Source organism: Pelophylax lessonae (assembly GCF_965119305.1).
Source record: "Pelophylax lessonae genome assembly, chromosome: 9".
Taxonomy (NCBI): Eukaryota; Metazoa; Chordata; class Amphibia; order Anura; family Ranidae; genus Pelophylax; species Pelophylax lessonae.
The window spans coordinates 43610090-43628419 of NC_138776.1; the positions used below are offsets into that span (position 1 = coordinate 43610090).

General features: G+C 46.0%; 1 protein-coding gene across 1 annotated transcript in view; it reads right to left on the reverse strand.

Moving 5' to 3' along the window:
• Nucleotides 1-18330, reverse strand: part of XPNPEP1 (X-prolyl aminopeptidase 1) — a 92065-nt gene that overhangs the window by 23294 nt on the left and 50441 nt on the right. Inside the window, exons 13-16 of the mRNA XM_082269294.1 lie at nucleotides 16295-16372; nucleotides 9135-9206; nucleotides 4001-4061; nucleotides 3773-3842 (exon numbers count right to left, since the gene is read on the reverse strand). Of these exons, the coding sequence (XP_082125420.1) occupies nucleotides 3773-3842; nucleotides 4001-4061; nucleotides 9135-9206; nucleotides 16295-16372 (281 nt within the window). The remainder of the gene's footprint in view (nucleotides 1-3772; nucleotides 3843-4000; nucleotides 4062-9134; nucleotides 9207-16294; nucleotides 16373-18330) is intronic.

The window sequence follows — 18330 nt, forward strand, 5'->3', positions numbered from 1 at the left end:
GTTGATGTAGGCCACAGTCGTGGCATTGTCGGATTGGACTCTGAGAGGGCAACCCCATAGTCTGGTATTCCTGAACCTTAGAGCCAAACAAACTGGATATTGATGGCAGCTCCTTTCTAAACAGGACCATTTCCCTTGGACAGTGGCATCCTCCAAAACTGCCCCCAAGCCAGAGAGACTGGCATCTGTGGTCATCACCTTCCAGACCACTGGTAGAAAGGACTTCCCTATCTCCAAAATCCTGGTTACCAACCGAGACTCTGACGCACCCTTGGTGACAGAGACATGCGACAATCTAGGGCCTGGATCTTTGTGCCCCAGGCTGACAAAATGTTGTTTTGTAATGGTCTGGCATGGAATTGGGCATAGGGAACTGCTTCCAATGAAGACACCATCTTCCCTAGCAACTTCATGCAAAGACGTACAGAAGGATACTTTTTCCCTCTTACAATCCGGAAAAGATCCTTTACAGCTTCGACCTTTCTTGGCGGCAAAAACACTCTTTCCTGTATCGTGTCCACAAGGAGACCCAGATATTCTAGACTCTGAACGGGCTGCAACGCTGATTTTGCCAAATTCAGAATCCAACCCAGACATTCTAAGAACTGAACTGCCCGGAACACATTCTGGCTTAAGAGTAGAAGCCGACTGATCTATGACCAATAGATCGTCCAGGTATCCTACAACTATTATCCCCTGAGATCTTAAAATTGGCAATACCGGAGCTAGGGTTTTTGTGAACACTCGTGGAGCCGTGGTTAACCCGAAGGGCAAAGCCACGAACTGAAAATGGTTGTCTTCCACCGCAAACCGCAGAAACCTTTGATGGGCCTGGAAAATTGGAACATGTAAGTATGCACCCTTTGATGTCTATGGATGCCAGAAATTCTCCTCCTTGTAGAGAAGTAATGACTGAGCGAATTGACTCCATTCGAAAAGTGTAAAATGTTTAGAAACTGGTTCAGGGCTTTGAGATCCAGAATAGGTCTCACATCTCCGTTTGGTTTGGGGACTACGAAAAGATTGAGTAGAAGCCCCTGACTTTCTCGTCATCCAGGACCTCTGTAATCACTGCTTGTGATTTCAGATGGTCTAGAGCCTGAGAAAAGGATTTTCTCTTTAATGGATCTGTGGGTATGTAGGACCTTAAAAACCGAGGATGAGGAAACACCCGGAATTCTAGTTTGTACCCCTGAGAGACTGTGAAAACAACCCAGCTATCCTGAATCACTTCTACCCAGGCATCCGAGAACTGTAGTAGCCTTCCTCCCACCCGACTGAGTGGGGGCATTCCTTCACAGGGTAGATTTAGAGCTAGGCTTGGTAGGCCTCCGGACCCAGGGTTTGTTCTGCCCTTGCCCTGGAAGTTTTGCTCTAAATCCAGACGGCTGAGGCCGTCGAAACTGCCTAGGATTAGAAGTATTGGGTACTTGAGCGTTAGACACCTTAAAATAAGGATTTCACTCCTCCTCTTAACTGGTAGAAGCTCACTCTTCCCCCTGAAATCTTTTGGATATATTTATCCAGATCGTCACCAAATAGGCCTTCCCCGTGAAAGAGAAAACCAGCTAGTAACTTCTTACAAGGTAATTCTGCAGACCAATTCTTTAACCACAGAATTCTCCACATATGTACTGACAGAAGAGCAAACTGTGACACCTGCTGTATGGACTCCTTAAGAGCATCTACTGCAAAACACAAAGCCCAAGGCAAATCTGCTAAATATTCAGCAGACTCCCCCTGGCCAGGAATACTCTAGGCTACCCGCTAAATACGGTTTTTCAAAGACTGACAAACTCCTATAGCTGCCACTGCCAGTTGTATCGCAGACCAAGCAGTAGCAAAAAAAAGTTTTTAGTAAAGATTACAATTTCTTATCCGCTGGAAAACCTGGGCATTGTCTACAGGACAGGTTAAATTTCTATTTACAGAAGAAATAGCAGCATCAACCGTAGGCATACTCTACTTCTTTGTGAATTTTTACTCCATAGGATACAACAGAGAAAACCTTTTGATAGGAACAAAAACCCAGTGAGGGTGATCCTATTCAGCATACACTATCTGCTCTAAAATCGGATGTAAGGGAAAAGCCTGAGAGTTCTGCAGAGGGCATAATGAGCCTAATGAAGAAAAAGACTTCAGAAATCTCTAAGGGAGGTAATTTAAGTCCAGACCGGACCATTTCAATGAGAGACTGAATTAACTATCTCTGAGATTGAGAGGTCGAAAATGGCTCCTCAGACCCCGACTCCCTGGAAGAGGAATTCTCAGCTTGACCTTCTAGCTCATTTACAGTTACTTCTTCCACATCCTCTGCCCAATCCTGTACTAAAATAGAGGGGCTGCTCAGGTGAGGGGGGATCACGTTTCCTCCCTCCTTGGGATACTGAATCAGTCATGCCAGCAATCTTTCCCTCAAGGACAGCTAAAGCTGACGCCAAATTGTCCATGACATAGGCTGAGACAGAAGCACTAGCTGTAGCTACTATACCGGACAACTGTAATGGCTCAGATTGGCCAGTCGCCTCTGGCCTCTCAGGGGAGGTTAACACAGAGGATGCTTGGCTAGGATCTTCCAATCCTGCTGGCGGCACACTTGTGCGCCTTCCTACTGTGCCCCCCCCCCCACTCCTTTTCCGGAAAGGACATTGCTCCAGACAAGAAACTTGAGGTACTACTTTAGTGCACTCAATCCTTGTGTTAAGCAGTAATCAGCTTAACACAATACACAGCACAGTTAGCCCCACAGTAACAAAACTTGTCAGTGCCTGCATCCATCCACCCACCCACAGTGACTCACGCACCCAGCTGCATCTGCTCTGTGTCCCATCTAGCGCCTTACAGAAGCCTGCGCTGTCGGGAACACTTCCTCAAATGCTGCGCCGCCTCCGCCCCTTACTGCGCTTGTGCGGCGTGGAGACATAAATCATGGTACCCAGTATCTGTTAAATATCATATAGGTAACAGTGCATCTCATTTAAAGTAACCTTACTTACCAATCCCACCACAGGACTCTGCTAATAGCTAGAATCCAACCTTTACCCAATCACGGCAGGTTCTGTCACTTGTGGACCTTCAAGGACCAGGTCCCCCTATAATCTTGGGGCCACTTCCTTGGACCTGTAGGGCACCCTGCCGGATCGCCTTTGGAATTAGTCTTTACCAAGGGTCCGGATCCCAGGGTCCAGCGCCCAAGGGGGGTCACATTACAGGCAACACCTCGCAGTCTTCCATCTACTGAGCCGCAGGTACTATCCATTTTAGTATTCAACTTTTGGATGGATCTAATTGTCAAGCCCCTTGGATCCTGCAGAATCTTTATCCGGGACCACAGCATAACTTTAAAATATGGAGAGCTTCTCCAAATATTAGCATCACCTCTAAAACGCTAGCGAAAAAAATGAGGTAATTCCTGTATGGGAGGTGTTATATAGAGAGGGACTTCCTGGGTTTTTAGTTGCCAGTGTCCATTTACCTATAGATGGCGTATAACCCAGATAGTAATTATTATGGCTGCTCTGTGTCCCATGGTGTACAATAAAGAAATCAATTCTGAATACAAAAGCCCCATATGACCCCACATACACACACCCTTCTTATCCCATTTAAATCACAGACCTCAGATCATATGTTCAGCGGCTTCCCATTACTCCGGTCTGCACAAAAACAGCATGCAAATACATTCAGGCATATGTTACTATAACCCAGACTGAGCCCCTACAGAGAAATACACAAAAGATTTCCCTTTAGGAGAGCAAACAAAAGTACCTACCTTTTGTCCCGTTGGGGAAAACAGCAGAGCTGACGGCTATGTGGCCTTTCAGAACATACGTGAAACATTCCTATAGGCAAACAACATAAGAGAACACTGCAATCAGAAGAAAGCAGAGAGAGCATGGAAATCTAACAAAAACATGGGCCGAAAGGAGAAAACTATGTTCCCAAAAACAGCTGTCCACTAACTCTTCCGCCATCATCATAAGAGGAGGACATCCCTTACCTTCTCGTATTCAGACGGAGTTCCGAAATGCATTGTTCTGGTCACATCTGTTGTACCGTCCCTAATAATCGTCAAAGTCAAAGTTAATCAGGTTCTCTTTCAAACACAATCAAAGAGAGAGAAAAAAGTACATTTTAAATACAAATGCACATATACACACACATATAAAGTTTAACACCTTCCTGCCCGGCCTATAGCAAAATGATGGCCGGACGGGGGTTTCGTTGTTCTGAATGGAAATCATACGACGTTCATCTGAACAAGCCACTCGTGCGCGCCCATTGGGTCGTGCAGCGAGGTGATTGGTGGTGCGGTGTTTTGCTCGGACACACCGCATCTCCGATCACGGTAAAGAGCCTATGACGTATCACAATATAACGAGGAAGAATCGGTTATTGGCATTCCTCTATTCATGCTAACAGCGCGTAAGTAGAGGAGAGCTGATAAGTGGCTCTCCTGACGGGGGTCTGCGCTGCAAAGCAATGCATTGATTATCAGTGCAGTCCCATCAGCGATGCCCACCTGTGCTCACCAGTGTTGCTTGTTCGTGCCTCCGCATCAGTGCCGCCTATCAGTGCCCATCATTGCTGCCTATCAGTGCTCATAAAGGCCCATCAGCCCCACCTCATCAGTGCGGCCTTATTGGTGCAGCATATCAGTGCCCCTTAGTGCAACCTCATCAGTGTACATCAGTGAAGGAGAAAAATAACTTCTTCACAAACGTTTGTAACAGAAACTAAGAAAAACTTTTTTTTTTTCAAAATTTTAGGTTGCTTAGTAAAAAAAAGAAAAAAAAAACTCAGTGGTGATTAAATACCACCAAAAGAAAGAACTATTTGTCTCAATAAAATGCTAAAATTCTGCTTATCTTCCTTCTCCTCCATGTCTCCATTCCTTCTCCTTCTCCTCCATCTTATCTTCCTTCTCCTTCTCCTCCATGGAGACATGGAGGAGAAGGAAGATAAGCTGAATTAAACCCCTGTCCTTCTTCCGCAGCGCGAGTTAATTGTCATCGAGAGCTCTGCGCCATTCCTGGCGGATGGGATTTTCCAGAGAAGAAGCGGAGATAGCCCTGACGTGTGAACCTGGCTCTATTCCCACTTGGAAATGCATGTTGGGGGACTACAGAATGAGAGGAGGAGGTGCTGACCATTATTCTACCAGCTGGAGTTGAGTACTAAGGTGGATCGCCATCATAGAGAGGAAGATCACTGGTTGAATAAAGCGCTTCACCCAAGTGTTAAGGGTACATGTTCACTCTATAGGGGGGAGCACAGCGGTGTGGTGAAGGATCTTGGTGGCTGCTGTGGGATCAGCAAAGAAGATTCTGTGTTATACAGCACTGTTTCTATTTATTAACATCAGAACACTAAGTTTTCCATACACCATGGTCTCTGCATGATTCCACCCTGAGAACTTTATGGACTTTGAATATTTTGTCCTTAAGGAACCACTTGCCTAATAGAGGTCCGAGATACTGTTGTGGAGAAGTTTAAAGCCGGATTTGGATACAAAAAGATTTGCCAAGCTTTAAACATCCCAAGGAGCACTGTGCAAGCGATAATATTGAAATGGAAGGAGTATCAGACCACTGCAAATCTACGAAGACCTGGCCGTCCCTCTAAACTTTCAGCTCATACAAGGAGAAGACTGATCAGAGATGCAGCCAAGAAGCCCATGATCACTCTGGATGAACTGCAGAGATCTACAGCTGAGGTGGGAGACTCTGTCCATAGGACAACAATCAGTCGTATACTGCACAAATCTGGCCTTTATGGAAGAGTGGCAAGAAGAAAGACATTTCTTAAAGATATCCATAAAAAGTGTCGTTTTAAGTTTGCCACAAGCCACCTGGGAGACACACCAAACATGTGGAAGAAGGTGCTCTGGTCAGATGAAACCAAAATCTAACTTTTTGGCAAAAATGCAAAACGTTATGTTTGGCGTAAAAGCAACACAGCTCATCACCCTGAACACACCATCCCCACTGTCAAACATGGTGGTGGCAGCATCATGGTTTGGGCCTGCTTTTCTTCAGCAGGGACAGGGAAGATGGTTTAAATTGATGGTAAGGTGGATGGAGCCAAATACAGGACCATTCTGGAAGAAAACCTGATGGAGTCTGCAAAAGACCTGAGACTGGGACAGAGATTTGTCTTCCAAAAAGGCAATGATCCAAAACATAAAGCAAAATCTACAATGGAATGGTTCACAAATAAACATATCCAGGTGTTAGAATGGCCAAGTCAAAGTCCAGACCTGAATCCAATCGAGAATCTGTGGAAAGAACTGAAAACTGCTTTTCACAAACGCTCTCCATCCAACCTCACTGGGCTCGAGCTGTTTTGCAAGGAGGAATGGGCAAAAATTTCAGTCTCTCGATGTGCAAAACTGATAGAGACATACCCCAAGCGACTTACAGCTGTAATCGCAGCAAAAGGTGGCGCTACAAAGTATTAACTTAAGGGGGCTGAATAATTTTGCATGCCCAATTTTTCAGTTTTTTATTTGTTAAAAAAGTTTGAAATATCCAATAAATTTCGTTCCACTTCATGATTGTGTCCCACTTGTTGTTGATTCTTCACAAAAAAATTACAGTTTTATATCTTTATGTTTGTAGCCTGAAATGTGGCAAAAGGTTGAAAAGTTCAAGGGGGCCGAATAATTCTTTCGCAAGGCACTGTATACATAAAAAAAGAAAAAACAAAGTTGGCTTCATGCAAACGTATCTATATGTTTTTGGGTTGTTTTGTGAGCTTATTCTAGTAAGAGACCTAACCACCCTTTTTACCACTAGTTTTGGTGATGAGAAATTTTATGTAAAAAAAATATATATATTAGCTGTCCAAAAAGTATGCAGACACCTGACCATCACACCTATATGAACTTTTTGGACCTTTGGACCCCCATTCCAAAAAAGGGCATTAAATAAAATAATAAACAGTCTATACTCTTCTGGGAAGACTTACCATACAATGAATTTGTGCCCTTTCAGTCAGTTACTATTGTTGGATGACAAGACCTGGCTTTTCCAATTAGAGTTCAAATTCATCACAAAAGTGTTCAGTAGGGATGAAGTGCAAGACACAAGTTCCTCCACACCAAGATGGTCAAATATGGGGTTTATTTAGTGGAGCGCTTGGAAACTGGTACAGCTGTGTATGGTAGCCAATCAGCTTCTAAGTTCAGCTTGTTCAATTAACCACTTCACCTTCAGAAGATTTACCCCCCTTCCTGACCAGGCCATTTTTTGCGACACGGCACTGCGTTCATCTAAATGTCAATTGCGCAGTCACGCGACGTTGTACCCAAATAAAATTTATGTCCTTTTCCACCCACAAATAGAGCTTTCTTATGGTGGTATTTGATCACCACTGCATTTTTAATTTTTGCGCTATAAACAAAAAAATTATATATATATTTTTTTTTTTACTTTCTGCTATAAAAAATACCCAATAAAAGAATGTAAAAAAATGTATTTCTTTTGGTTGAAAAAAAAAAAAAAAAAAACAATAAGCGTATATTGATTGGTTTGCGCAAAAGTTAGAACATCTACAAACTATGAGATTTTTTTTTTAGTTTTTTAAAAAAAAAATTTACTAGTAATGGCGGCGATCAGCGACTCGTAGTGGCGGAAATCTGACACTGACACTCTTGACACTTTTTTGGGAACCAGTGAAACTAATACAGTGATCAGTGCTAAAAATATGCGCAGTCACTGTACTAATGACACTGGCTGGGAAGGAGTTCACATCAAGGGTGATCACAAGGTTAAACGTGTGCCTAGCTGCTGTTTTACTGTGGGAGGTGCTTGTACTAGGGGAAGACATGGATCCATATCTCTGCTTTGCAGGAACACAGGATCCATGCAGTCCCCGCTGACAAAACTGTAATCTGCCTTGTTTACATAGGCAGACTGCCATTGTGCCTGTGTATACCAAATGATTTGCAGGTGCCGGCGGACATCGTGTTCGCGTTACCCATCCATTTGCTCCAGCTGTGGTTATTCGTTATAAACACACACACAAATATATACATACATACACACACACATACACACGTGATCCTGCACACAGTGGCAGGCCTATAGCAGTGAAACTAGTAGAAGTAGGGCGGTTGCCAAGTGGTTAAGCTTTGCCAAAAAAAAAAAAAAAAAACTAGAAGCGGATTGGTTTCTATGTTGCACCAGATTTTGCACTCTCCAGTTTTAGGAAATCAACCCCCATGTCTTTATGGACCTGGCGTTGTACACAGGGGCACAGTCATGCTGGAACATGAAAAGGGTCTTCACCCAAGTGTCACCCCAAGGTTGGAAGAGCTCAATAGTGTAAATGTTTTTGTGAAGTGTAGCACCAACAGTTCTCTTTACTGGAAACACCTGAACTCAACCATTTGGAGGGGGGTCCTCATACTTTTGGTTATAAGGTTGGATGCGATGGTCAGGTGTCAACAAACATTTGGCCATATAGTGTATTTCTTAAAGCGGAGTTCCACCCTGGATTTGTTTTTTTGTTTTTTTAATACCCCCGGGACAGTCAGGGCTAGTGCATTCCACAATGGCTAGCCTCTGATCTGTCCCGGGTTGCACTTACCTGCAAGTCGAAATACTTACCTTGCAAACGTCTTGTCCAGCGCTGCCATCTCAGATGTGGGCAGCTTGAAGCCAGCGCGTCCTCTTCGGCGTCTTCTTCCGCCTTCTGTGGTCCCACGATGCTCTGCGCCGGCCCCGACGTCACTTCCGGGTCGCGCGCGTCACCCCTCCACAGCTTCTGGGCATGCCCAGAAGCTGTTTAGAAGGGGATGACGCGCGCGACCCGGAACTGACGTCGGGGCCGGTGCAGGCGCAATGATTCCTGGGAGCTATGACGTCCAGCTCCCAGGAATCATTGCAGAGCCAGGAAGTGACGACGGGCCGCGGCCGAGGAAGGAAGAAGAAGGAAGTAAGGTAAGTATATTTTGTTCGCTACGAGGTAAGTAAAAAAAAAAAAAATATGCGATTATCCATTTCTTTTTCAGGTGACCCGGAGCGAGAAGATGGAGGTAAGTATAAAAATAGGGTGGAACTCCACTTTAAGGATGGTTATCCCATCAAAGCATCTTACAAAACCCTGTAGAAACATAAAAACATCCTTACTTGTACTGGGCACCAGAATCCAAGAGGAAAACTTCATTTACACACAATTTTCTGTTTGTCTCATCAACCGGTCTAAAAGAAAAAAAATAAATAAATAGAAATGAGTTATATATTATACAGGATTTATATAGCTAAAATGTGTATAAATCAGATAAACACCAATGTGTAATAAAGTGCTTTGGCTCCTTTCACAAGGGCGTTCCGTATGTCCGTATATATTCATCCCATCCGTTTGCGGGTGATATACGGACATAATGCATGTCAATGGGATTGCGGATGTCAGCAGATGACCATCCGCTGACATCCGATTTGTGTCCTTTCAGTTCTGTTCTGTTTTTTGGAACGGAACAGAACCCTATTTTTCTTCAGTTTAAAAAACGGAACGGATGCAAAATCGGATGTCAGCGGTGTCATCCACCGATATCCGCAATCCCCACAGACATACATTATGTCCGTATATCATCCGCAAACGGATGGGATGATATGCGGACATACGGACCGGATGACACAAGTGTCACCAGTGTCCGTGAAAAAAAAAAACAAAAAGTGCCGCAGCGGAGGAAAAAAACTGAGCGCCCGTGTGAAAGAAGCCTTAGTGTGCATAGAGCTGTTGCCCCCTTTTAAGGCTCATACACACTATAATAAAATCGGGCAAGGATTTTCATCCAAAGAATTTTTGTACGATTTTTGTATAGTGTGTACAGAACTTTCTACAGACGATTCAGAATTTTCGTACGAAAAGTCTCAAAGGGACAAACTCCAAAACTTTTCTCGTACGGCAAAAAACGAACAATTTTTGTTTAATGTGGCTGTTTTCGTACGATTTTTGTACAAGAAAAATCAGAAAAAAAAGACTGCGCATGATCAGAAACAAACAACAAAAAAAGCCTTTGTCGTACCAGAATTTTCATACGAATTTTTGTACGAACATTCTTTCATCGGTTACGATTTGCTGTGAAACAACGAGGAAAATCGGACAATCGTTTGTCCGATTTTCTTATAGTGTGTACCCCACTTTAGAGTGCTCCCAAGCAGTGGCGTACTAACGGGGGGGGCGGGGGGGCGGCCCGCCCCGGGTGCCACGCGCTGGGGGGGTGTCAGGCTGCTCGGAATTTCAGTCAGTGTGAAGGAGCTGCAGCTCCTTTAGTCCGCGCTGCTCGCGGGGGCGGCGGCCGGCGGGAAGAAGGTGAGCACTGAGCAGCCTCCTTCTGTGTAACTGTCTGGACTGGAGAGGAGATGGGACAGCTGGATATAATATAGAGGGATTCATCTTTCCGTATTTCTCCTGCTGCTGTTGAATGGCCGATTCTCCTCTCCCTCCTGCAGTCAGTTAGCGGCAGCAGGAGGAATATGTAAAGATCAAATCATCTATATGCAGCTGTCCCATCCCCTCTCCTATACAACTTGCTGGCCCCCTAGTGCTCTCCAGCCCCCCCCCCTTGCTCTAAACACCCCCCCCTGCTCTAAACACCCCCCCTGCTCTAAACACCCCCCCTGCTCTAAACACCCCCCCCGCTCTAAACACCCCCCCTGCTCTAAACACCCCCCCCGCTCTAAACACCCCCCCGCTCTAAACACCCCCCCCCGCTCTAAACACCCCCCCTGCTCTAAACACCCCCCCGCTCTAAACACCCCCCCGCTCTAAACACCCCCCCCCCCGCTCTAAACACCCCCCCCCCGCTCTAAACACCCCCCCCGCTCTAAACACCCCCCCGCTCTAAACACCCCCCCTGCTCTAAACACCCCCCCCCTGCTCTAAACACCCCCCCTGCTCTAAACACCCCCCTGCTCTAAACACCCCCCTGCTCTAAACACCCCCCCTGCTCTAAACACCCCCCCCCCCTTCTAAACAGCCCCCCTGCTCTAAACACCCCCCCCCGCTCTAAACACCCCCCCGCTCTAAACACCCCCCCTGCTCTAAACACCCCCCTCCATTAAACACCCCCCTGCTCTAAACACCCCCCCCTGCTCTAAACACCCCCCTCCACTAAACACCCCCCCTGCTCTAAACACCCCCCCTGCTCTAAACACCCCCCTGCTCTAAACACCCCCCCTGCTCTAAACACCCCCCCTGCTCTAAACACCCCCTTGCTCTAAACACCCCCCTTCTAAACACCCCCCTCCACTAAACACCCCCCCTGCTCTAAACACCCCCCCTGCTCTAAACACCCCCCCCTGCTCTAAACACTTGCCAGTGCTCTAAACACCCCCCTGCTCTTAACACCCCCCTGCTCTTAACACCCCCCTGCTCTTAACACCCCCCCTGCTCTTAACACTCCCCCTGCTCTTAACACTCCCCCTGCTCTTAACACTCCCCCTGCTCTTAACCCCTCAGTTATCTTGCCCCCCCCGACGCTCCTTAGCCCCCCAGTGCTCTTCATCTCCCCCCTATGCTCCCTGGCTCCCCCAGTGCTCTCCACCCCCCTGTGCTCCCTGCCTCCCCCCTCAGTGAGTTCCAGTTCCCCCCATGCTCTCCATCCCCCTGGTTTTCCCTGTCCCCCCCCAGTGCTCTCCACCCCTGCGCCTTCCAACCCCCCTACAATGCTTTTCAAACCCCTCTTAATTCTCTCCAGTCCCCCCCCCCCCACGCCCTTCAGCTCCTCCAGTGCTCTCTGCTTGCCCTGTGCTCTCCGGCCCCCCTAATGCTCTTCTATCTTCTATCATGTCTGCAGTCTCTGACCTTTTGTATCATGTCCTCAGTCTCTGACCATCTCTTGTATCATGTCTGCAGTCTCTGACCATCTCTTGGATCATGTCCTCAGTCTCTGACCAACCATCTCTTGGATCATGTCCACAGTCTCTGACCATCTCTTGTATCATGTCCTCAGTCTCTGACCATCTCCTGTATCATGTCCTCAGTCTCTGACCATCTCCTGTATCATGTCCTCAGTCTCTGACCATCTCCTGTATCACGTCCTCAGTCTCTGACCATCTCCTGTATCATGTCCTCAGTCTCTGACCATCTCTTGTATCATGTCTGCAGTCTCTGACCATCTCTTGTATCATGTCCACAGTCTCTGACCATCCCCTGTATCATGTCCTCAGTCTCTGACCATCTCCTGTGTGTTGTCTGCAGTCTCTGACCATCTCTAGTATCCCCTCCGTAGTCTCTGACCATCTCTTGTATCATGTCCTCAGTCTTGGATTTCTCTTGTATTGGGTCCGTAGTCTCTGACCAACTCTTGTATCATGTCCTCAGTCTCTGACCATCTCTTGTATCATGTCCTCAGTCTCTGACCATCTCTTGTATCATGTCCTCAGTCTCTGACCATCTCTTGTATCATGTCCCTAGTCTCTGACCATCTCTTGTATCATGTCCTCAGTATCTGATTTCTTTTGTTTTAGGTCCGTAGTCTCTGACTATCTCCTTTAGCATGTCTCCAATCTCTTACTCAAACTTAAACACATTAATAATAGTATTAGCTATCTGTCTATGCCAAAGGTAGGACTGTGCAGGGGAGGCAGAGAGTGCAAAAGGGGGAACTGTGATTAGAGAGACGGGGGGGGGGCAGACTGCAAAGGGCACTGTGATAGGGGGGCTGGGAAATTTGTGCAATAAATATTCTTGGAGACATTACAAATTTTTGCGGGTGTTTTTACATTTTAAAGTGTGTGGGGGGGGGGGGGGGGTGCCAGATATAGGATCCGCCCAGGGTGCCAAATGCTCTAGGTACGCCACTGCTCCCAAGGTAATGCATGTTGTGAAACCTATGTAAAAATTGGGTTTTGGCACTGGTCTGTGTGCAATGTACAACTAGTACAGTGTATCATAAACCAAAAAACAGAAAATATATAGAATAATATTGTGCGGCATATGCAGAAATTATGTGCAAAAAATTACAATTATTTATAAAGTGCACGTGCTAAATAAAAGGTGCCCAAGTGATGTCAAAATCCAATTTCACTAGACAATTTATACATAAACCATGGACTAATACAAGGGGATCAGTGTTTAAAGTGAACAGTCCATAAATCCTATGCAGTATCTCAGTCCAAACTTTCCAGCTCTCCTCGCTGGTCCTTTTGGTGGTATCAATAAAAAAGGAGCAATATTTCATGATATTACAGCCTGAGGGTTGTGCAACCGCATGCAGTTTACCGATGTCTCCACTCATGCCCCCCTCCTGCTACTCCACTCACCGGACATCGCTCCCTATGCAACAGGGAATGTGCCCAAAGGGCAGTTTATGAGAATTGGGAGGAACTGCAGTGACAATAAAGACTATGAGGAGCAAACAGAAACTTTAATACAAAGATTTGAATAAAAAGGATACAAAAGTAAAAAATTAGAAGCACTGAAGATGAAAATTAAAAATATGAACAGAGAGATACTCCTTGAAAACAAACAGATGAAAACTGTAAACAATATGGAGTGGGCCTTTCTCATGGGTTTCAAAAGACAGTATAAGGATGTGGAAAATATAGTAAAGAAACAATAGCTTATCCTCAAATTTGCCAAACACTGAAGAAAATACTCCCACAACGTCCCAAATTCATATACAGAAAAGTCCCCACGCTCAGGACGAAACTTGTACACAATGTACTTGATCCACCAAAGCAAATTGGGTTTAAAAAGGTTTTTTTTAGGTGTCAAAAGTGTCTACCATGTAGTTAGTAAAAAAACAACCAAAGAAAATGGACACTTTTATAGCGGCCACAGACAGGCAGCATAAAGCAAAAGAGAGGATTACATGCACAAGTACGCATGTCACATATGTAATAGAATGCCCATGTAGGCTACAATATGTGGGGAGGATCACCAGACCTTTTTTTTGTGAGAATAAGACAACATACCAACAACATAAAAAAGGGCCTTCGCGAAACATAGTCTATCTAGACATTATCGCACCACATTCCTATTCAAATTGCATGTGATTCTTTGCAGTGAGATATGCGCCAATTTTTTTTTTGTATTGACAAAAATCACACTGCAAGGTATTGGTACTCAGTATCAGTAAATACTCGTATTCACCAATAAAAAAACAGTATCGGTCCAGCCCTAGTATCATTTTCTCAATACAAGAGGAGAAAGAGTACAGGGACAGGCTAGGCAGTGACTGATAACTGACAGCCACTCACAACAGCGATAATATAAATCGAGAGCAGAGCCAGTCCTCCCACCTCAGTATCATTAGTAAAAGACCTGGATCTGTCAGTGACAGCTTGGGTGAGTACTTAGCTGGCGTGCTCCCAGCACAGACACAGCAGTGCACATATGTGATCCCACGGCAATCAACCCACTTCCGTTGAGGCCACATATTTGCATACGCCTAGCAGGAAAGGGGTTAACCAAGATAATCTTGCAAATATAAAGAAATCTTTACCCAACAATAAAAAAAATCCACCAGTGTACAGAACATGATAATATGAAAGGGTTTCTTCAGATTCCTTTGGGCTGCAGGTGTGGTGTATGGCAGGGTTCGCCAAATCACCATGGCAACCAGAAACTGCATCCTGGCGCCTGGGCTTCTGTCAGCCCACTCACCCAATTTCCATTGCTCGACGCCCCGGACGTGCAGCTGGGGGCAACGAGCAGCTAATCCTTCTCTCTCCCCTTGGCTGGTCTTCACGGAAGCAAGCCCGATGTCCGGGGGGGGGGGGCCTCTCAGGCAGCCGCTGTCCCCTCCTCCTCCGCAATGCCCGAGCGGGGTCTGAGAATGAAATGCATCTCTCTGGGGGAGCTGTGCTGGCTCTTCTGCAGCCCGCCCTGCCCGAGCCGCAAGGTGACCTAGCTCCCCCTGGAGCTCACCTACGCTGTGTAGGAGGGGGTCGGTGGGGGTGGGGAACTGGCACCCTCTGTAGCCTCCACTTGACAGAGCGGGTGGACTGGCAGTACTACCACGCGGTGGAGGTGTGGATGGAACGAGGGAGCTGCCTGGGCTCCACTGTGTCCCGAGGAGCTGGTATACTCTGCTCTTCTCACATGGGAACACAGACGAGGCCCAGGGTGTGTATAGGACCAGTGAGTATACAGAGAAGGAGAAGGGGGGGGAACAGGGTGTATATGGGGGGGTGGATCAGACTCAGGATGTATACAGAGGAGGAAGGGGGGTGTATATAGAGGAGGGGGGGGTGAACCAGACCCAGTTTGTATAAAGAGGGGGAGCAGGTTGTATATAGAAGGGGGGACCAGACCCAGGTGTGTATACAGAGAAGGGGAGAGGGTTGTATATAGGGGGTAACCAGGGTGTATATGTAGGGACAGGGCTCGACAAATCCCAGGTCGCCATGGCTATCAGAAACCACATCACAGCGACTGTCCACTCACTGCCGCCACAAGGTGCGGTCAACTCCCATTGCCCGATGCCTCGGATATGCAGCTCTGGGCGCTGGGCAGCTGATCCAGCTCCAACATCTAAAAACAAAACAAAAAAAAAAAAACACTCCAGCTCTGCTACTTACCTGCAGCAGAGCCAAAGTTTCTCTCCTTCTCTACACACTGGCATCCCCTCCGCCCCCACCCCCAGCAGACCCACTGCCTCCGTGCAGAAAGGCTCCCCCACACACCCCTCTCCCTCGGCACCAGCCGATCTGTGCGAACCATGGCCCACCCCTCCTCCTCCTCCCAGCACTTTGCACTGGAGGAGATCAGAGTCCAGCCCACACAGCATGCCACACAAAACACACCAAAAACCGCAACCCCAACAACCTCAAGTGTCAAATCTCCACATTGTGAGAGCCCCAAAGAGACACGCGTCCTCTGAAACCACCCAGTGAGAAAGCTGCCCCACCCAGCAGCATGCGCTACTCCAGTCCCCTCCATGTGCAAAGTCAAGATCTGCCATCTCCGTTGTCTAAAACAAAGCTCTGTTAGTTAAAAAAAAAACTGGCTCCTAACTATTTTAGCTGGCTCCTAGATTCAAAGCAAATTTGTCAAGCCCTGGTGTAGGATGTGCTTAGCTTCACTGGCTGCTCATTTATAAGGCTGCTTTACCACAGCATACCTCAATGAAATGCACACACAAGAGTGAAGGGGGACTTTGCTGTAAAAACTTTAAATACAGGGATTGCCATCGTTGACCTCCCTATGAAAACGCCAGTTGCTTGGACCTAATATAATCTGAGCTACTGATCCAGAGCAAGGTAAGCAATGGCAGTTTGTATATTTTCAGTACAGATCTTGGGTATCCATCAAGAAATGTAAGCAAAGAAGATCTTACGTGTAATGAATGATTGCCCCATTCGGTCCGGTACTGGAGATGGTGGGAAAGCTGAGCTCTACGAAGTCGTGTTGTTGGCTGAAACACAAAAAAAAAAAAAAAAAGCAGTGTAACATTCTTCTCTCTGCTGTGATAATATATACACATACAATTCAATAAAAAAGAAAATAGCAAAATCAAATAAAAAAAGTTTTATAAATGTTATTTTTTTTCACAGAATTTACCAAAATGTGTAATAGGTTAGCCCATATTAACCCCGTCCAGCCCATCCCCAGCATCCCTTTAACTGACTTGACCTCCGGAGGATTTACCCCCTTCATGACCAGGTAATTTTTTGCGATACAGCATGTGTTAATTGAATATGACAATTGCGCGGTCATGCAACGCTGTTCCCAAATACAATTTGTGTCATTTTTTCCCCCCACAAATAGGTGGCATTTGACCACCACAGCAGTTTTAATTTTTTTGCACTATGAACAAAAAAAGAAAGACGATTTTCAGAAAAAAAAAAAAACAACAACAAAAACAATCAGTTTTTTACTTTCTGCTATAAAACATCCAATAAAGAAATAAAAAAAAATTAAAAAAAAAAAAAAAAAAAAAAAAAAAAAAAAAGGGATTTTTGACTTACTGTAAAATCCATTTCTCTGATGTTCATTGACGGACACAGCTCCCGATTCTTCTTAACCATTGCGTTATACTGCCCCCTACAGGAGTAGGACACTAGGCAGGAAAAAGCTTGACTACACCTATGGGCAGTCCCAGAGGGTATGCTCCCACTCTCAGCCATAGGCACTCAGTTTTGTTACAAGCAGTGTCAGATGAAAGCCAAATCCACAGAGGGGTGGCCGTCAATGAACATCAGAGAAATAGATATTATGAGAAGCCGAAAATCCCATTTTCTCTTTCGTTCATTGAAAGACACAGCTCCCGATTCTTCTGAACCATTGGGACGTCCCAAAGCAGTGTTAAACATGAGGGATGGGAAAAACATAAGAAAAAAATTCCCAAGGCTAACCATAGCCGATCAGGTAACAGAGCTCTACCATAAACAACTGGAGCTCACCTGAAAAACAATACACCCTCAAAGAGGACCAAGTCCTCTAAACAGCAGCCTGCAAAACCTTGCAGCCAAAAGAAGCATCTGCACATGCCCACACATCCACTTTATAAAAACTTTGTAAAAGTGTGCACAGATGACCAGGATGCCGCCTTGCAAACCTGCGTCACTGATACACGACGACGGAAAGCCCAGGAGGCACTACGCGCCCTAATAGAGTGCGCCTTGATAGGAAAAGGAAGAACCTGACCCTTGATGGAATAGGCCTAAACCACCATCTGTCTGATCCATCTGGAAATGGTGGCAGTGTAAGCGGACAACCCTTTGTGAGGTCTGTCCATGAGCATAATAGAGAGTCTGACTTCTTAAAAGACTCTGTAGCTGCCAGGTACACCCTAACTGCCTGGACCACATCCAAGGCATGCAAGGCAATTTCCTTCGGATGTTTAGGCCTGGGACACAGGGAAGGCAACACCAGGTCTTCAGTCAAATGAAAGTCAGAGACAACCTTAGGAAGGAATGACGGACAGGGGCGAATCACCACCTTACCCTTGTGAATCACCATAAGGCGAACGACAGGATAACGCCGCCAGTTCTGACACCCTGCGCGCATAGGTGTCAGAAAAAAAAAAAAAAGAAGGTCACCTTCTGGGACAGCGAAAGCAGGAAAAGCTTCCGATTATTTTCAAAGGGAGGCTTCTGTAGAGCTGAAAGCACCAAATTAAGATCCCAGGGCCGCACTGAAGGTAACAAATGTCGGACACCGTGAAAAAAGGTACGCACCAGGGAGTGTGTGGCCAAAGGTAATTAGAAAAAAATGCCAAAGCCAATAGCAGATACATGGTACTTAAGGCCAATTGCTGTTCAACTCCCCTGTTGAAGGAAGGTTAAGATCCGACCCACTGAGAATGAGCGAGGATGAACCCCAAGAAACTCCACGTACAATGGTAGATCTTCTAGTTTCAAAAGCGTAGGA